General features: G+C 42.5%; 1 protein-coding gene across 6 annotated transcripts in view; it reads left to right on the top strand.

Moving 5' to 3' along the window:
- The window catches only part of FNDC3B (fibronectin type III domain containing 3B), a 264,375-nt gene that overhangs the window by 210,016 nt on the left and 37,215 nt on the right, over nucleotides 1-17,144 (top strand). For 4 of the 6 annotated variants that reach the window (XM_023753884.1, XM_023753878.1, XM_023753881.1 and 1 more), the window contains 6 exons: nucleotides 664-782; nucleotides 3,858-3,963; nucleotides 4,862-5,034; nucleotides 6,644-6,757; nucleotides 7,086-7,235; nucleotides 9,533-9,813. In XM_023753884.1, the coding sequence (XP_023609652.1) occupies nucleotides 664-782; nucleotides 3,858-3,963; nucleotides 4,862-5,034; nucleotides 6,644-6,757; nucleotides 7,086-7,235; nucleotides 9,533-9,813 (943 nt within the window). The remainder of the gene's footprint in view (nucleotides 1-663; nucleotides 783-3,857; nucleotides 3,964-4,861; nucleotides 5,035-6,643; nucleotides 6,758-7,085; nucleotides 7,236-9,532; nucleotides 9,814-17,144) is intronic. The other 2 variants (XM_023753879.1, XM_023753883.1) reach the window with 2 other exon arrangements.

Raw genomic sequence — 17,144 nt, 5'->3', positions numbered from 1 at the left:
TTCTGGTGTATTTTCTGTTGTCTGATTGATGTGTTTGCTTTCTGTCTTCTTTGATCAGATGTCTATACAGACGATACTACACGTATGAGTCTGCTCCCGAGTTAGCATTCGCGGACTAAAGGGGCAAAGCTCTTACAGTCGCTCAGCATGGGGGGGGGGGGGGGGAGTCGTGCAGGTATGCTAATATCTCAGTGCTCACATTAACCGCTCATCCGATTTAACGGCAGTAGACCCCAGCCCCTGTCATAGACAACTTGGTATTATTTTTACCGTTACAGGTCACCGTACGTCCACTCATAAATACATTACCACTTTATGGATCCAGTATTTTCTTCTTTCATAAGCAGGGCCCCCCCCCTAACACCGCCCCAGCCAACCTCAGATGTTGTGTGGTTTCCAGCGTCTAACCGCTCAGTCAGAAAATGTAATAATGTGATATTAAGTAGTCTAGCCAGCAGTACTAAGTATTAAAAATGGCTCCATGATACTTTAATATTTAACTTTGTAAAGGAAATGGAAAGAGAGCCCTTTAGCTAATAAAAAAGAGAATAGGAGACACTAGTGTTTATGGAAACCACTTAAAGTATTTTTTTTCAGTTAGTGGTTGTTACTACTTACCTTTTTACCAAAGACATAAACTCACACACAAGTCTTGTTCTACAGCAGGTCAGTGGGAAGTGGCATACAGTGGATCGGCTACAGAATACACGTTCAGCCACTTGAAACCAGGCACTTTGTACAAACTCCGAGCATGCTGCATCAGCACCGGTGGACACAGCCAGGTTGGTTTTGTTATGGTATACACTTAAGTCAGCATGTTTGGTCAGCCTCAGACAACCTGTCGATAACATCAGAATAAAATTGCTATTGAAAAATGTATCTTGCCCTGGCCAGTTTGGCTCAGTGGATAGAGTGTCAGCCTGCGGACTGAAGGGTCCCGGGTTCGATTCCGGTCAAGGGCATGTACCTTGGTTGCGGGCACATCCCAAGTGGGGGTTGTGCAGGAGGCAGCTGATCGATGTTTCTAACTCTCTATCCCTCTCCCTTCCTCTCTGTAAAAAAAATCAATAAAATACATTTAAAAAACAAACAAAAAAACACACACACTAAAATTTAAAAAAAAAAAAAGAAAAATGTATCTTGGTAGTATCGCCTGCTACAGCATCCTAGGAGGAAATGCAAAATTAGGGTTTTTTGAATTGTGTTTTAGAGGACACAAAAGATAGGCCCATCAATGTCATGAATCCTCAGAGAAATGCAAGTTAAAACCACAGTGAGCTATCACCTCACACCTGTCAGAATGACTGTCATCAATACATCAACCAGCAACAAGTGCTGGCAAGGATTTGGAGAAAAGGGAATACTAGTATACCACAGGTGAGAATGCAGACTGGTGCAGCCACTGTGGAAAGCAGTATGGAGTTACCTCAAAAATTAAAAATGGAACTGCCTTTTGACCCAATGATTCCACTTCTGGGAATGTATTCAAAGAAACCCAAAACATTGATTTGAAAGAATATATGCACCCCTATGTTCATTGCAGTGTTATTTATAATAGCCAAGATTGGGAAGCAGCCAAGTGCCCATCAGTAGATGAGTGGTTAAGAAAGCTATGGTACATTTACACAATGGAATACTACTTGGTCATAAAAAGGAAGTCTTTGCGACAGCATGGAGGGACCTGGGGAACATTACGCTAAGTGCAATAAGCCAGTCTGAGAAAAACAAGTGCGATATGACTTCACTTACATGTGGAATCTAATGAACAACATAAACTAACAAATAAAATAGAAACAGACTCATTGATACAGAGAACAGACTGACAACTGTCAGAGGGGAGGGGGATTGCAGGGCTGGGTGGAAAAGGTGAAAGGATTAAGCAAAGAACAAACAAAAACTCATGGACACAGACAACAGTATGGTGATTACCAGAGGGAAAGAGGGATGGGGGAGGTAGAAGAGGGTAAAGGAGAGAAAAACGTGATGGAAGGAGATTTGACTTGGGGTGGTAAACATACAATACACCAATGATGTGTTATAGAATTGTACACCTGAAACATATATGTTTATTAATTAATGTCACCCCAATAAATTCAATTTTATAAAGAAAAGAATAAAAGATAGGCCCAGATAATTCTCAACTGAATTGTGATATTTTCAGGTACATTTGTCAGTTCTTTCTTACAAGTGTGATCACATGTGGCAGTTGAAAACTGAGTGTTTTAGCTAAATAAGGGAAACCTCAGTTATTGCAATGATAGAAAAAGGTAGAATTTAGAGTAAAAAGAAAGACGTCCTGCACAGTTCCCTGGCAATTTTGTGAGAATGAGCCACACCTTCTTCAAGGAACTTCGCTGCCATCTGCTGGAGAGATACTGTAAAAACCATGTGCACCTGTGAACTAAGCTGAAGGGCACCTCCTGCAGTTGTGCTCCACCCAACTTACACATCTGTAGGCGGCAGCTGATTTCTCGTTTTCTATTTACATGACTTTACTCCAGCCAGTTCATGTGCTGAGAGCCTTGGTTTCAACCCCAGTGTTCTCAGAGGCTCAAAATAACCTAAAGATACACAAGAAGTGCTCTGGAAAGTGAGATAATTGTTGTCTAAATGGCTTTAACTCACATTCAGAAAGTGAGGGACAAGATGGTAATGACATTTTCATTGTAGAGATATTTAATATTATAGTTTAAAACCATTAGTATTGAGAGAGAGACATTGAGAGATGGTGGCTTGTAGTCCTGTGCTGGGTTGACTTTTCAAGAGAACACTTGTCATTTGGGTGCTTAACTTTGCCCATCAGTCCATCTCCAGTATTGTCTTGTGTTATTTTTCTCTCCCCAAAGAGCAGTAGTATGATGTTTACACTGCCCAGATGGGCAGACTCCTTGGGAAACTGAGTCCAGTTAGACCATGCTTATGCAGCGCTCTCTGCAGTGTCTCCCAGGGTGGGCTAGGTCCACACCATAGCCAACGAGTATCAGCAGGCACCTCCTGTGTGGGGGGCGCTGCATGTGGCTCACGAGGCAGAGGTACCTCTCCGCACCACTTCTCGGGGACGGAGTTTGGTCGAGCAGCATAGCTCTGCCTTGTTCTCTCCTGTCTGGGAAAGGGGTTCAGCTTCCACACCACCAGCCTTCACAGCCAGTTCCTGTAGAGACACGGCCTACTTATTGTAGCATGAATAGAACCTGCTGGCCAATGTCACCCTCAGCTGATTAATAATGAGTCTATTTGCTTTTCTGCTCTGGATGTGGATGGTTGGCCATTTATGGCACCATTTAAAATTTTCATCCAGCTGTTGTTTTGTGTCCTCTTCTGTCCTCATGAAGGGTCTCTCTAATTTTGGTTTAAAGGAAAATAGCTGTGTGCTTAGGATATAAAACACTCCTGTCTGCAAATCTGGCTTCACAAATACTCATTTTTTAAAAATATATATTTTATTGATTTCAGAGAGGAAGGAAGATGGAGAAAGAATCATTGATTGGCTGCCTCCTGCATGCCCCCTACTGGGGATTGAGCCTGCAATCCGATCATGTGCCCTTGAGCGGGATCGAACCCAGGACCTTTCAGTCCGCAGGCCAATACTCTATCCACTGAGCCAAACTGGCTAGGGCTAGAAATAATCATTTTTTACCAGTGCCATATGCAGTATATGTCTACACTTTAAACACACACACACACACACACACACACACACACACACACACGATCTCATTGCATAGAAAAGCATGTGTACACATGCAGTGTGTAACCTCCTTTGGTAGCGTGTACAGGTATGGGGTGGAATCTGCCTGGAATGTGGAGGTGTAATGAATTCACTGTGACTGAGAGTGTTCTCTGGTGTTTCTCTGCAGTGTTCTGAAAGCCTCCCTGTTCGCACACTAAGCATCGCACCAGGTCAGTGCCGACCACCGAGGGTTCTGGGTAGACCAAAGCACAAAGAAGTCCACTTGGAGTGGGGTGAGTGAACGATGCTCCACGGGGGCTTGGACAGTTTGGACAGTTGGAGATGCTTTGTCATTAAGCTGGAAGTCTTTCTTCTGAAAGCCGTGCATTTTTTTCTGTTGAAAATGTTGTATTTCTTCTTGATGTATGTTGGTTGGCTTGGGTTTGTGCTCTCCCGCTCACTGTTGCTCCTCCTCCTGATCCTGATGGCACCACACACGCTGTCCATCCTCTACCTTCAGAGGGCACTTTTCTAGATTCTAGAAAACATTTCAGAACAGCCAGGCTTCCTCGGGAACTTTTCAACTTCATTCATAAAAGAAGAGTTGTGCTCAATTTAGAGATTAAACTGAGAAATGAGGTAACAGCTAAGTTCTCCTCATCTTTGCTGCTTTGTCCTGTGTGGGTCCTGTTTGGATTCGAGCTACATATTAGCCTTTCTGTATCAGCAGTTTATAGCACATAAAATTGCCAGTGTTAACCTGCAGAACTTTATCAGACTACTTTTTCCCACCACTTTGTCTAAAATATAATAAAATAGCATGCCAACTTTGGGCCAGCTATCTTGACTTAATGTGACCTTTGGTTTGAAGTTAAAAGAGAAGATTTTCTTCTCTGTTTCTTCCCTTCTTAGAATGTAAAGAAATTTGCCTAATGGTTCTGTTTTTAAGTTATTGTATTAAGGTAATTAAGGGTACTTAAATGTACTTGCTTTGGAAAGTATCGATAACATCATTCAGAAACTTGTTCTTTTTGTTTCTCTTTTCTTTGGGGAGGAGGGTTTTTTGGTAGGAGAGATACTGTGGGGGGGCCACTACATGCTGTTTTGCAAACCTTGTGGAAAATCAGATGTGATCATCATCGTCAGCTGGAAGCACAGAGATGATATGATGTGAACCGCCTTCACTCCTAGATGTTCCTGCCTCTGAAAGTGGCTGTGAGGTCTCCGAGTACAGTGTGGAGATGACGGAGCCCGAGGACGTGGCGTCGGAGGTGTACCACGGGCCAGAGCTCGAGTGCACCGTGGGCAACCTGCTTCCCGGGACCATGTATCGTTTCAGAGTAAGGGCTCTGAACGACGGAGGGGTGAGTAGAAGGTTCTAATACGTGGGTTTCTACCCTCCTGAAATTCCTCAGCAGCATCTAGCCAACCTTGACCACCGTTAAAGAAGTACATATAAATGTTTCTTCTGATTTGATATGTTGTGATTTCATACTCCCAACATTGGAAATGTTGCTTCTATGTCCTCTCATCATTCTGTTAAGGTAGAGTTTAAGATTAATAGGAACATCACCCTTTAGATGCGCTTGTTATTGTACAAATAATTTCCTATTTGCTCATTGACTCTGTTAATCAGTTATGAGAAATTAGAAGTGCTATATAAGATGCCCTCCCCATGTTGTCTAGATTACCCAGCAACGTCTCACGTCAGTTTTACACTGAAGCAGGGGAGAGGCTAGGGAAGCCAGCGCAGTGCTGTTTTGTTCAAGTGCCTTCCGCTTCTCCTTTTGGAGTTGTTGGATGAGCTGTCAGATTGGAAGTATATGCCTACATTATATCCACAGAGGTTTGTTCCTTTTTAAAAAATACAGAGTGATATGGATTTTGAAGAGGTGACCCAGAGACGGTAGGGCTTTTGGGTGTGTCAAAGATGGACAGAAACATAGAGGGCAGGAGGATATCGGTAGAGCAGACTGCCAGTAACATCCCCCAAAAGTGCTGGTGATTTGTACAGATGAGCTCCATGCCAATTAATACCTGTCATTAATTGCTGACAAATTTTAAAATAAGAAAGCCCAACTAACAGCAACACGAAGTCCACAGTGAGTTTTTCTAGCTCTCGGTAGTGCTGTTCAAACCGGTTAGAAGTGAAGTATGTTTTAGCCATTTCATGTTCGCCACACTGACTAAAGCATTTGGTCTGAAGCTGGATCTCAGACTTTTCACAGGAACTGGAGTTCTTCTAATTCCCCATTAGGAAAGCATTGCAGACACAGCACAACCATTTAAATTAAAACACACACACACACACACACACACGTGAAACTGAACAATAAAAATGTATTGATGAGAGGATACAAGAGCCTGAGCACCCAAACTTGTATAAGTAAAAAGGGGGAATGTGAGGATCACAGATGCTGCAAAAACGTTATTGTACTTTTGTTTCTGCCCTTTTTCCCATCAACTTTTTGGGGGATCGCTGCCATAGCAAAGATAAATGTGCAACTGTACTGATTGGAGTTTTCCTTGCTCTCGCCTTTAATTAGTGTAAGGTATGAAATCTGCCTTCAGCCATGGTTTACTCCTGTTGTTGGAAGTTAAACCATGTGTTTGACTTCAATCATCTACTGAGGTCCGTTTCAGAGAAATTCTCTCCCATGTTTCTGTTTCTGATGTCACAGGAAGCGGGGAGGGGAAAATGTTTGGTAACCAACTTTCTAATCCCCTTGAATAAAAAGAATATACGTATGTAATAGACATCTACCACTCAGGGAATATATGTAGGGAAAGACGTATACATATATTCAGTTGAAAGTGGAAAACCTCCTTAGGAAATTTTTTTAATCGGATGTATTGACGAAGGTGTTAGCCTAACCCTTATTTGGTTATAAGCTTGTACATGCACACCTAGGTATGAACATACATGTGTGTGCACGCACATACATACAAACATGTGGTGTCCTTCTCTTTTAGTATGGCCCCTATTCTGACGTCTCAGAGATTACCACTGCTGCAGGGCCCCCTGGACAGTGCAGGGCACCGTGCATTTCCTTTACACCTGATGGGTGTGTCCTCGTGAGCTGGGAGGTAAGTCAGACACGTACTCTGCATTATTTTCCGTTTCTTTGACTTTATCTGCCCCTAATGCACGTTAGGAGGAACCTCTTCAAGCCCAAATGCACTCTAGGTGATCTTTACACATTAGTCTTCCTTGGCAATTGCTTATATCATTCAGAGTTGTGGAAATGCTACCATTGGTCAGAATTGAGGGGGAGTTGAATATCTTTTTCGTGCCTTTCTTCTGTACGAATTTGAAATATCCTGGGGTATGTCACTCTGTCCGTTTGGTTGCTTGAACACAATATAGAATTTTTTTCTCAATGAAATTAAATTCCCTGCATGTCCTGCTTTCCAGAGTCCTGAAAGCTCTGGTGCTGACATCTCAGAGTACAGGTTGGAATGGGGAGAGGATGAAGAATCCTTGGAGCTCGTTTATCATGGGACAGACCCCGGCTTTGCAATAAGGGACCTGCTGCCTGCCGCGCAGTATTGCTGTAGACTACAGGTGGGTCGACGCTGCTCAGACGTACCTATAGACACTGGTGTTCCATGGAAGGCTCTTTGGGAAACTTACTCAGGCTTGTGAGGGAGGCCACCAGGAGGGATAGTGTGGGAAAAGAGCCCTTTTAAATGAAAATGAATGTTACAATTAATTTCTGGTACTTGAGGAGGTTCTAAAATGTAAGAACAAAACCAGATTCTTCTCTGCTTCTCACCACCCTTGCGTCTTGCTTGTTTATCGATTCCCTGAAGAGATGACTGAGTCCAAGACAGAGGTGTCACAGCTCCTTACGAAAGATTCCTTCTGTCTGAATGTCTCTGAGATGCACATTTCAGTGGGAAAGCACTGAGAAATGGCAAAAGATGGGAATTTATGTCAGCTGTTAAATGGAGCCAAAAACAAACATTAGAGTAGTTTGGACTAGCCTTCATTACATACAGGACGCACCTCCCCCTTCTCAGTGACCAGGCTGGTTATCTTTCTGTACACTTCCACTTGGGGGTCCACATAGAATAAACAAGAACAATTGGCTCCTAGCCTAACCCCTAGGAGTAACAATAGTCATGGGTTTACTTTTACTTTATTGACTTGGATAAATGTTTTGGGTTTTTTTCTGTTTGTATTGTCCTGAGAAAACGGGTTTTTTTGTCCATTTGTTCAGTAAGATTTCTTGAGCACTACTTGTGCCAAAATCAAAGGATGGTCAGGATGATCAAAAGGAGAGATACAAAGATGAGTCAGATGTGGTTCTTGACCTTGAAGAATTCTATCTTCACACACATTTAGATTTAACTGGATAAAGAAGCAAAGAAGCCAGATTTAGGTTTCCACCCAATTTAAGGCATAGATCAAGTTACTTATTGCAGACCCATCAACATCAATGTGTCTGGTCTCTTTGGAGAAAACATCTCCTTCACACGTTAATTTTCCATATCAATTGAGGCTTTTCTGTTAAATTCTGAATCCTATTTTTATCAGAAACATTTCAGAATAAACTCTTGTATTGTACACTTTCCTTCTCGTGTGCAGCAACTGGGACATAATTAACCCTCTGTCAATGAGTCAAGGTCACAGCACATTATCTGATCTTTATAATAGAGATGCTGAGTCATTGGGGAAAGGTTAGGTAAGGCCACACTCCTGTTTTTGGAGCCAGGCAGGATATAAATGAAGAACTCTCTGTCACCGTAGGAAAGAACTCCACTATGCTTTTCGAGTTTTGGTCTCCCTTTAAAATGCTCTCCTATTTCCTTTTCTCCTTTTAGGGTATATGTTCTCACTTAGCATTGACTTCCCCACACTGCATTTTAAAAGATACATTGGGTAGGGGTCTGAGAGGAAGAAAGGTGTCCAGGGGTGACGGGATATGATTGGACGGCTGAAGGGTGGGGACAGCTGCGGAGGACGGAGATGAGGAGCTTTGAGGCTGAGATGCTTGACATTGGAGTGGAGACACCCGAAAGGTAGTTGGATACATTAGGCTGGCATGTAAGGCAGAGGTCCACACTACCCAAGTAAATTTGGAAGTAGGATATCAATGCCGTTTATCCCCTGACACAGTAGCTCTCCAAGAGTTTGAGCAGAGATAGAAAAGAAGAGGTGTCCAAGGCTTGAACCCTGGTGCCCTCCAGTGTTGAGATCTGGGTGATGTGTAGCAACCACATAGGTGGCTGAGAAGCAGCAGTAGGTAAACAACTGCATAGGTGGCTGAGAAGCAGCAGTAGGTAAGCAAAAAACAAGTATGGGTTCTGGAGACCAAGTGAATAAGTATTTGAAAGAGCGGTGAGTGAGGAAGGGGTCAGTTATTGCTCTCAGGTAAAGTCAGAAAGGGCTGAGAATTGACTTCAGATATGAGTTTATCATTCACATGGGAAAACATAAGAGACCTTTTGTAAAATTCCTGTTGTTCTTCAGGGCAGCACTGGGGTTGAAAGTCAGATGACTGAATTCCAGTCCCAGCGTTGCCTTAAATCTATGAAAGGCTCTTGCGATGCACTGTGTACCTCAGATGGTTATTGTGAAGGTCATATAAGACAGTATAGGACCTGCAGGGGGCCATACAAGTAGAAAGGATTATTTTAAAATTATTTTTCTTGAAAGGTGATGATGGCAATGTTACTACCTTTTGCTTAACAGAAAAGATGTGATTGGCTTTTTTTGGAAAGTGAACATTTTCTAGAATTTATTTCTACCTACATTTCTGGAAGTAAATCATATATTACTTATTTAGCAGCACCTAGCCTGGAGGCCTTCAAGTGTACCATGGGGTAACATGGGCTTCTCTTGCTGTTGTCTTTCAGGCCGTCAATCAAGCTGGAGCAGGGCCGTACAGCGAGCTTGTCCTTTGCCAGACACCAGCGTCTGCCCCGGACCCTGTCTCCACTCTCTGTGTCCTGGAGGAGGAGCCCCCCGATGCCCACCCCGACTCGCCTTCTGTGTGCCTTGTACTGAACTGGGAAGAGCCGTGCAATAATGGATCTGAAATCCTCGCTTACAATATTGATCTGGGAGACACTAGCATCACCGTGGGCAATACCACCACCCACGTTCTGAGAGATCTTCTTCCAGAAACAACGTACCGGTGAGTGCAGGGAGGGAGAAATAGGACTGGATGGACCCATCAGAACTGGGGCTCCACACCCTTCAGGTTCCAAAGGCCGAATGAGTGAATGCTAGTCATTCTTCATTAAAATAGATGAGTACTAAATGCAAATATGGCTTTGAAACTTGTATTGCTTTATACTTTGAGTCGGTTACAAATTTACCCAGTTTCACCCATCACTTTAGATCAGTTGCTCCCTCTTGGTCTCTCGATAGCCACTATTCTTTGAGTTTTTACTGTGACTCATATCCATCTGTGGACACCCTCTGTCCTCACCGTGTACTTGCCCACCTCTGAGGCAGGGCTCCGCTCGTCTTTGATTCCTCCCCAAAAGCAGACACAGTGTTACAAAGAATATGTGATGTGGCTTTTACTCAGGATTTCCCAAGGGGCCAGAGAAAGATACTATATCACACAGCACAAGTAAAACCCAACGAATAGCTGGGTGCTTTCCTTCCCCCCATCTTCCAATCCGGAGCCAGCCATCTGCCTTCCTCTCCTCACACACCTTCTTCCGTAACATGGCCTCGTAAAATTTCAAATCATTTACCCTGTCTCCACGTTGCCATAACTCACTCAACACAAGTTTCACATTAGAGGATTCAGGGACCATCTGTGGTTGTACATGTGCTACCAGGGCATCCCTCTGTCAGGAGAAATGGTGTCTCAGGGAGGTGGAGGAGAGCAGGATTCAGGCTGCGTCCTTAGGCCAGTTACAGAGCCTCCCTGGGTCTCAGTTTTACTTCCATGAAGCAGGAGAACAAAATTGCTAACCTCATAAGCATGTTGTAAGGAGTAAATAAATTAATATTGACTACTTACACACAGCCCAGCGGTATATAGCAAGTGCACAATAAACATGCATTATAATTTTCGTCATCATCAAGATCACCATAAAATAAGACTGATTCTTCTTGGGGTGGGAAAGGGCAATGAATGGCAGGTAAATAAACTTGCTGCTAGAAAAGGACTTATCATTTCACTTATCTTTTTTGGCAGTGTTTTCTAGTTCAATAGTCTGGTACACTACCTTTTCTCTTTCTAAAAGCTGAAGAAAGAATCAGCAAATCAGTTGTAAGGGACAAAAGTTCCATCCTGCGATATCATATTATCTCTACTCTTTTTTTCTCTCTTACCAAATTTTTTTGTGACTAATTCATATAAATCTATTATTTTGCTTTTTAAAACAATGACAGGGTGTTTGTGGGGGGGTTTCCCTACTCTTTTATTCGTTTAAGAAGTCTCTTTTGAGCGCAGCACTCAACACTGTGAGTCTGTCTGTAAAACAGTGATAAACAATATTCTTGCCCGCAGAGCACTCAGAGGTGGGGGACACTTAAACAGCAACCTAAGACGGTAGGGTATTGTGACATCACAGGCTGCAGATAACACTGTGACACCGTCCTGTTGACATTTCAGAGAGCAAGTCCCAGGTTCAGAGTGGTCAGGATGGTTCACAGTGGGATTTGAAATAGGAACAGAGTAAAGGGGGATATGACTTACATAGGTGAAGAGGCAGCCAAAGGCACTCCTTCAGTGTAGCCTTTTAAGTCCATCTCAGAAAAGAAGTCTTCACTCTTGCATGCTAATCAAATATAAGTGCTGCTGTGTGCAGAGCAGTCTAGTCAGGTGCTGAGGAAATGATTAAACCCAGACCTTGACATCAGGGAATTTCCCCGACGATGGTGCTGACCCTGAGGTGTATTTCTGGGGGGAAATGACCACATCACTGTCATCCTTCAGCTGTTTTTAAGAGACCAGATGCTTGACCTTGATCCCCCAGGCTAGGAAGAAGCCACACTGGTGGAGGGACTCACTGGAAGGTTCTGTGATCAGTCTGCTTCACAGCCATGTTACCCTGGAATGAACACAAATCCCCAGGCCAGGGCTCTGAGCATTTGGACCAGAAATCGTAAAAGGGCTCTTAGGGCGAGTGCTAGCCTAGGAATTCCACCTCTTCCTTGACATTGTACCTTCTGTAAAGGTGGCATACATGGTTATAAACTTTAAGGCTTATGGAAGGATGATATTGGAGGAATGTTGACTTTATTAGTCAACATACAGTCAAATGACTTCTACAAAGACATCTGGAATTCAAATGAAAGAACTGAAGCAGGGAATCATTGCTTCACGATGAAATGCTAATTATGGTGGAAATTATAAAAAATCCTCCACGTGTTAAAAAGTTTCTCGGCATAATTCTGTTATGGAGAAGATGAAATGGTAGAGTCGTGTAGGGACTATAGGAGAATGAACTTAATTTAGATAATACCTCCAGGCTATTTTCAGAGTATTTGGGGGATGGAGCTAAATAATTTAATTCAGTATTAATATGCAAGGCATATTGAGCTGAATTGGGAAGTCACATTGGGAGGGTGTCACCTTTCAACCTTAGGAATAGCTTGAAAGATACCATTTTAGACAAATTGCATGATATTGAATAGCTTTAGGAAAGGCAGGTCTTTGGCTCTAGTCAAATTGTTTGATTTTTTTCTCCTCTACCCCAGCCCTAAGAAAAAGTTTTAGCCTTAGTCTTCACTGGTCAATCAGTAAATAAATTGAATATTTCATACTTAAAATACTAAAATTAATACTCAAATTCAAGATAATCTTTATACAACTTTATACTAGTTCTATAGAACATAAATGGTTACTCTATAGTAGGACTCCAGTCAATTACGCTCTTGTTCTTTTGTTTCAAAAGCACAATTGCAACAATTATCGTGAAATACAAAATGAGTATTTCAAGGAACAAAGTCCAATCAACTTTTGCCTCACCTTTTTCTAAACCATAAATTTGTTAAAATATAAATGAACAGATCATGATGTTCTAGATAAAAATGTGGAATGAAGCATCGTAAGCAGGCCATGAGGCTTTGGTAAAGGACTTGTTTCTTTGGTTTGATGATTTTTTTTTCAGTAGTTACAGATTGTTCTCATACTGATTTTTTTTTTCTTTCTCCATCTTGCATCTTGTGGGAACAGGAACATGCACCTCTCTAACAAACCTACTGATGCAAAAAAGGATCTTTTAATTGATCCATTGCTTCTCCATTGGTTCTTGCAAAAATACCCATTGGCTTACTAACACGCTGTTTGGAATTACTATGCTATTTTTAAAGACGTGACTTTTAAGCTTAGAACTGAGTTTGAAATTGAAGTTGTTTTGGTTTGAGGGGGAAAAAAAACTGTTTTGAAACAGAGATGTAGCTTTCCTTTGCATGCCACAGGCATAGTCTTTGCCAGCTGATTGAGACAAGATCACGTGGTGTCACCCATTCCCAGTGCCCTGGCTCCAGTGTTCCCAGTCTGGGCAGTGGTTCCAGCTGCTAATCACCAGTCAGTCCATGCCACTTGTGAATTACTCTATTTTGTTAAAGCCTCTCTCTGTCTGAAATCTGCACAATTGATCTTGGGACTTCCTCTAGAGCAGTGATTCTTAAACTGTGGTTCCTAAACCAGCAATACCGGCATCACCTAGAAACTTGCTGAAATGCAAATGATCAGGCCCTTCTCTAGACCTACGGAATCAGGTGTGGTCAGACACTCTGCTTTAAATAGCCCTGCAGGAGATGTTGGTGCATGTTAAACTTTGAGAACCTCTGCCCTAGCAGTGGTCGGCAAACAGCGGCTCGCAAGCCCCATGCAGCTCTTTGGCCCCTTGAGTGTGGCTCTTCCACAAAATACCATGTGCGGGAGCGCACGTACAGTGCAATTGAAACTTGGTGGCCCATGTGCAGAAGTCGGTATTTTGTGGAAGAGCCACACTCAAAGGGCCAAAGAGCAGCATGTGGCTCACGAGCCGCAGTTTGCCAACCACTGCCCTAGAGCATTGATTCTTGAATGTTAATTATATAAGAATCACCTGTAGTACTTTCGCAAACTATAAAGTGGGAGCCCCACTCCTGTACACTGTGCTTTAGTGGTCCCCGCGCACCTAGTCATCATTATCTTACAACATCAGCTGTCTTCTACTTCACCATCCTCACTTCATTCACTTCCGTCTAGACTGGTGTGGGTTTTCTGTAACCTCCATCCTCTTCATTGGGCGAGTCTCGTTTCTTGATGGTATCTTTAGTGTGCTCAGACCTCCAGGAATGGGCCTGGCTGGCTGGCTCGGAGGAGAGCAAGACTGTCACCTTACTTGTTTTCCAAATGGAACAGTTAGTAAGGTTGCCTAACGTTACTTTTTTTGGCAACCTCATTATATGTCTGACTCATACTGAGCTGGCAAACAAGGAAAGGTAGAGTTGTTTGTTACGCTCATTTATGCTCTTTTTGCTAGGGAAAATGGGGATGAAAGTCACACTTATTGAGTCTTTATGTCAAGCACTACATTAGCCTATCAAGAAGTGAATCACAAGTCATTTCATCCAAACAAGACAAGATGGGCTTTATTAGGAGACACATTCTGAATAGTTCAGACGTAGCACCCTGGAGTCGGACAGACAGCCTTGACTTCAGTCCTGGGTCTCTCACTATTGTCTCTGTGACCTCTGTCAAGTCATTACTAAACGCTGTGCCTCAGTTTTCTGCTCTGTAAAACAGGATGCAAACTGTATCTAATAGGGTGTGTTGTGCTTTAGATAAGATTTCAGGCACTTCCTATGGGACTTGACACATGGTAAGCAAGCACTCATTAAATTATGTCACTGATGCTTGGGAAGGAAGATGGGAGCTGGAAAGTGGGCTGTGACCAGGTTACAGGTAGAAGTGTCTGAAATCTGGCATTTTCCTTTAAGCAATGGGAGATATTTAAGGTCCCCATGCCCCCTCAAGGCAGGGCACGAAACAAAAGCAAGTCAAAGTGCCTGGAGACAGAAAGGTGGCCCTGCATCCATGGAGCTGTCAGGAGAAGCACCAGCTCGGTTACCCTTCCAGGAAGCCTTCTCTGAATAGCTGTACTGTAAACACACCTTCCCCCAAGAGATTTTTTATATTAATGCTACTATTTTATTTTTTCAGAAGTTACCTAATGATATTTTTCTCTCCTTTAATTAGATGATTGGATGTTAGATGGGGTGTGGAGATGGGTGGGGGGAGGGGGTTGTAAAAAGCTCAAGTTTTGTTTCTTAGACCTCTCCTACCCCAATTCTTCATGGGAGAAGGGGGGCTGTCCTCCCTGCCCCCATCTCTGTACTCTAGACATCCTGAGTACCAGGATGGCTGATGGTGGCTGAGAAGTCATCTTCCCCAAGTGGAAGGTTTGTTCTGAAAGTCCTTCTTCTTTTAATACAGGTGGTGACAGAAATGTTTGTGTGTGTGTGTATGTGTGTGTAAAGTGCATTATGGAAGGCTATGATCGGAAGCAGTTACACAGTAGATATTTTAATAGATTTTTTATAAAAAATATTCTTTTTTTAAGATTTTTAAATTGATTTTTAGAGAAGGAGAGAGAAACATTGATGTGAGAGCAAAACATTGATCAGCTGCCTCCTGCACACCACCCACAAGGGATTGAGCCCGCAACCCAGATATGTGCCCTGACTGGGCATCAAACTGGCAACTTATTGGTGCACTGGATGACGCCCAACCAGCTGAGCCACACCGGCCAGGATAACAATGTTCTTAATTTGATTTATTTAATCAGTATTATCAGTGTATTGATGGATATTGCAGGCTCCTGGCATTTGAACAGATTTTTCACATCCGTCTAGCCAAGATAGAGTTTCTCAGCATTACATCACCTTCCTAAATTGGAAAGCAAAATTCCATTTCCCTTATACTTAATTTGCGGAGCTTAAGATTTCAAAAACTGATATGCAGTGCATGTTCAAAAAAAAAAGCCCTGTGGAGTCTATCTGAGTTTCAGAATTAACGTGTTACTTCAGCTAAGAGAAAACGTCTCAAATTTGGGTTTGGATAGACTTTAATAATATTTGAAAGTCAGTTTTGAATTCTTGGACTTGTTCCTCAGGTATTTGTTTTCTTGTTAGTCCCAAGTGAGCTCTCACTAGAATTAGGAGATTATTTTTACTTACTGCATTTTTTCCCCCCAGAAAACAAAATGAATAGTCACTACCTTAGTCTTTGTTCTGTTCTCTCAGCCTTCTGGGCTCAGTTTCATGTGTTCACCAGCATGTGAGAAGACCTGGCCTCATTTCATTGTATTGGTTCTTCGGTTCGTCTTCAGTTTGGGGTGTGACTTTATCATTAGACCTAATTAACGTTTAGTGCATCGGCTACATGGAAAAGTGTTTCCCATGCATTTTTACTGAAACAAAATGTGTTTTTGTAAAAATGGAGGAAAGTTGAAGTGTTTTAAAATCTTGGTAGTTGATTTCAAGGCAAAAAGTTATTTAAATAATGTGAAAATACATTTGTCGGCTGTTTTGTCTGTTTCATTGGCAAATGGCAGTTGTTGTTGAACTGAAAGTGTGGGTTGAATCAGAATGGTCTTGATTGGATTAGAAGCCTTGTGTGGCCCAGGTTTTTAGGCAAGTATGGCATGCCAGAATGCACAAAGACTTGGAGGCTAAGAAAACCCGGTTCTCACCCAGATTGGGCCTGTATCCACTGTGTAGATCAGGGCAAATGACTGAACTTAGCCATTGCAGTTCATTCACTGGTAAAATAGACAAGTAATTCCTTCCTACCTCATGGGGGCGGGTAGAAATTAGAGAAATGTTGTACATGTCAAATCTAGAGTTCAGCCCTAGTATCTACCGGGTCGTTAGGTTGAGTCATTTAACCTCTCTGAGTTAAACTGCAGTCATCTCATCTCTGAAGGAAAGAGAAAAGGGCTGGTTCCTACTCCACAGCACAGCTCCTTGGGCAGAGCAAGTGTTCAGTGTTGTTTGTTGTGATGGTCCTCGGTGGTCATTGTTAACATTTTCATCTGTTCCCAAGTTCTTTGTCTCACCCCCACCTTCTGAGGATGATTTAAAAAGCCAGTCCTTAGCTGGGTCCTTGGCCATAATTTAGAGGAAGGAAGAACATAGATGGTATCAGCAAATTATTCAAGTTATACTGTGAGGCAGTGTAATAACGCAACTAAAATGAATACACGAGTTTGTATGCCCAGCACAGTGCCACTCCGCACGCGTGCTCAACACGTTTTCTTCACTTTTAGAGAGGAATAGTGGTCTCAAAAGAAGTCATAAGAATAATAACTCTTAACTCCATAAATTAGCCCTTTAAAGTTCACCCAAGTGCTTTTGAATTCTTTTCTGGTTGTGGGGTGTAATAAAAAGTATTTTAAAAAATATAAAGTGCTCTCCACATCCCTTATCTTAAGCAGCCCTGTTAATACTGTAAATGCAGTAAAGATATTCCTAACCCCATTTTATACTTAAGAAAACTGTGACTGC

This window comes from Myotis lucifugus, unplaced genomic scaffold (assembly GCF_000147115.1).
Source record: "Myotis lucifugus unplaced genomic scaffold, Myoluc2.0 scaffold_53, whole genome shotgun sequence".
Classification (NCBI taxonomy): Eukaryota; Metazoa; Chordata; class Mammalia; order Chiroptera; family Vespertilionidae; genus Myotis; species Myotis lucifugus.
Note: the sequence above shows the minus strand (reverse complement) of the source record. Positions and strands in the feature narration are given on the sequence as shown.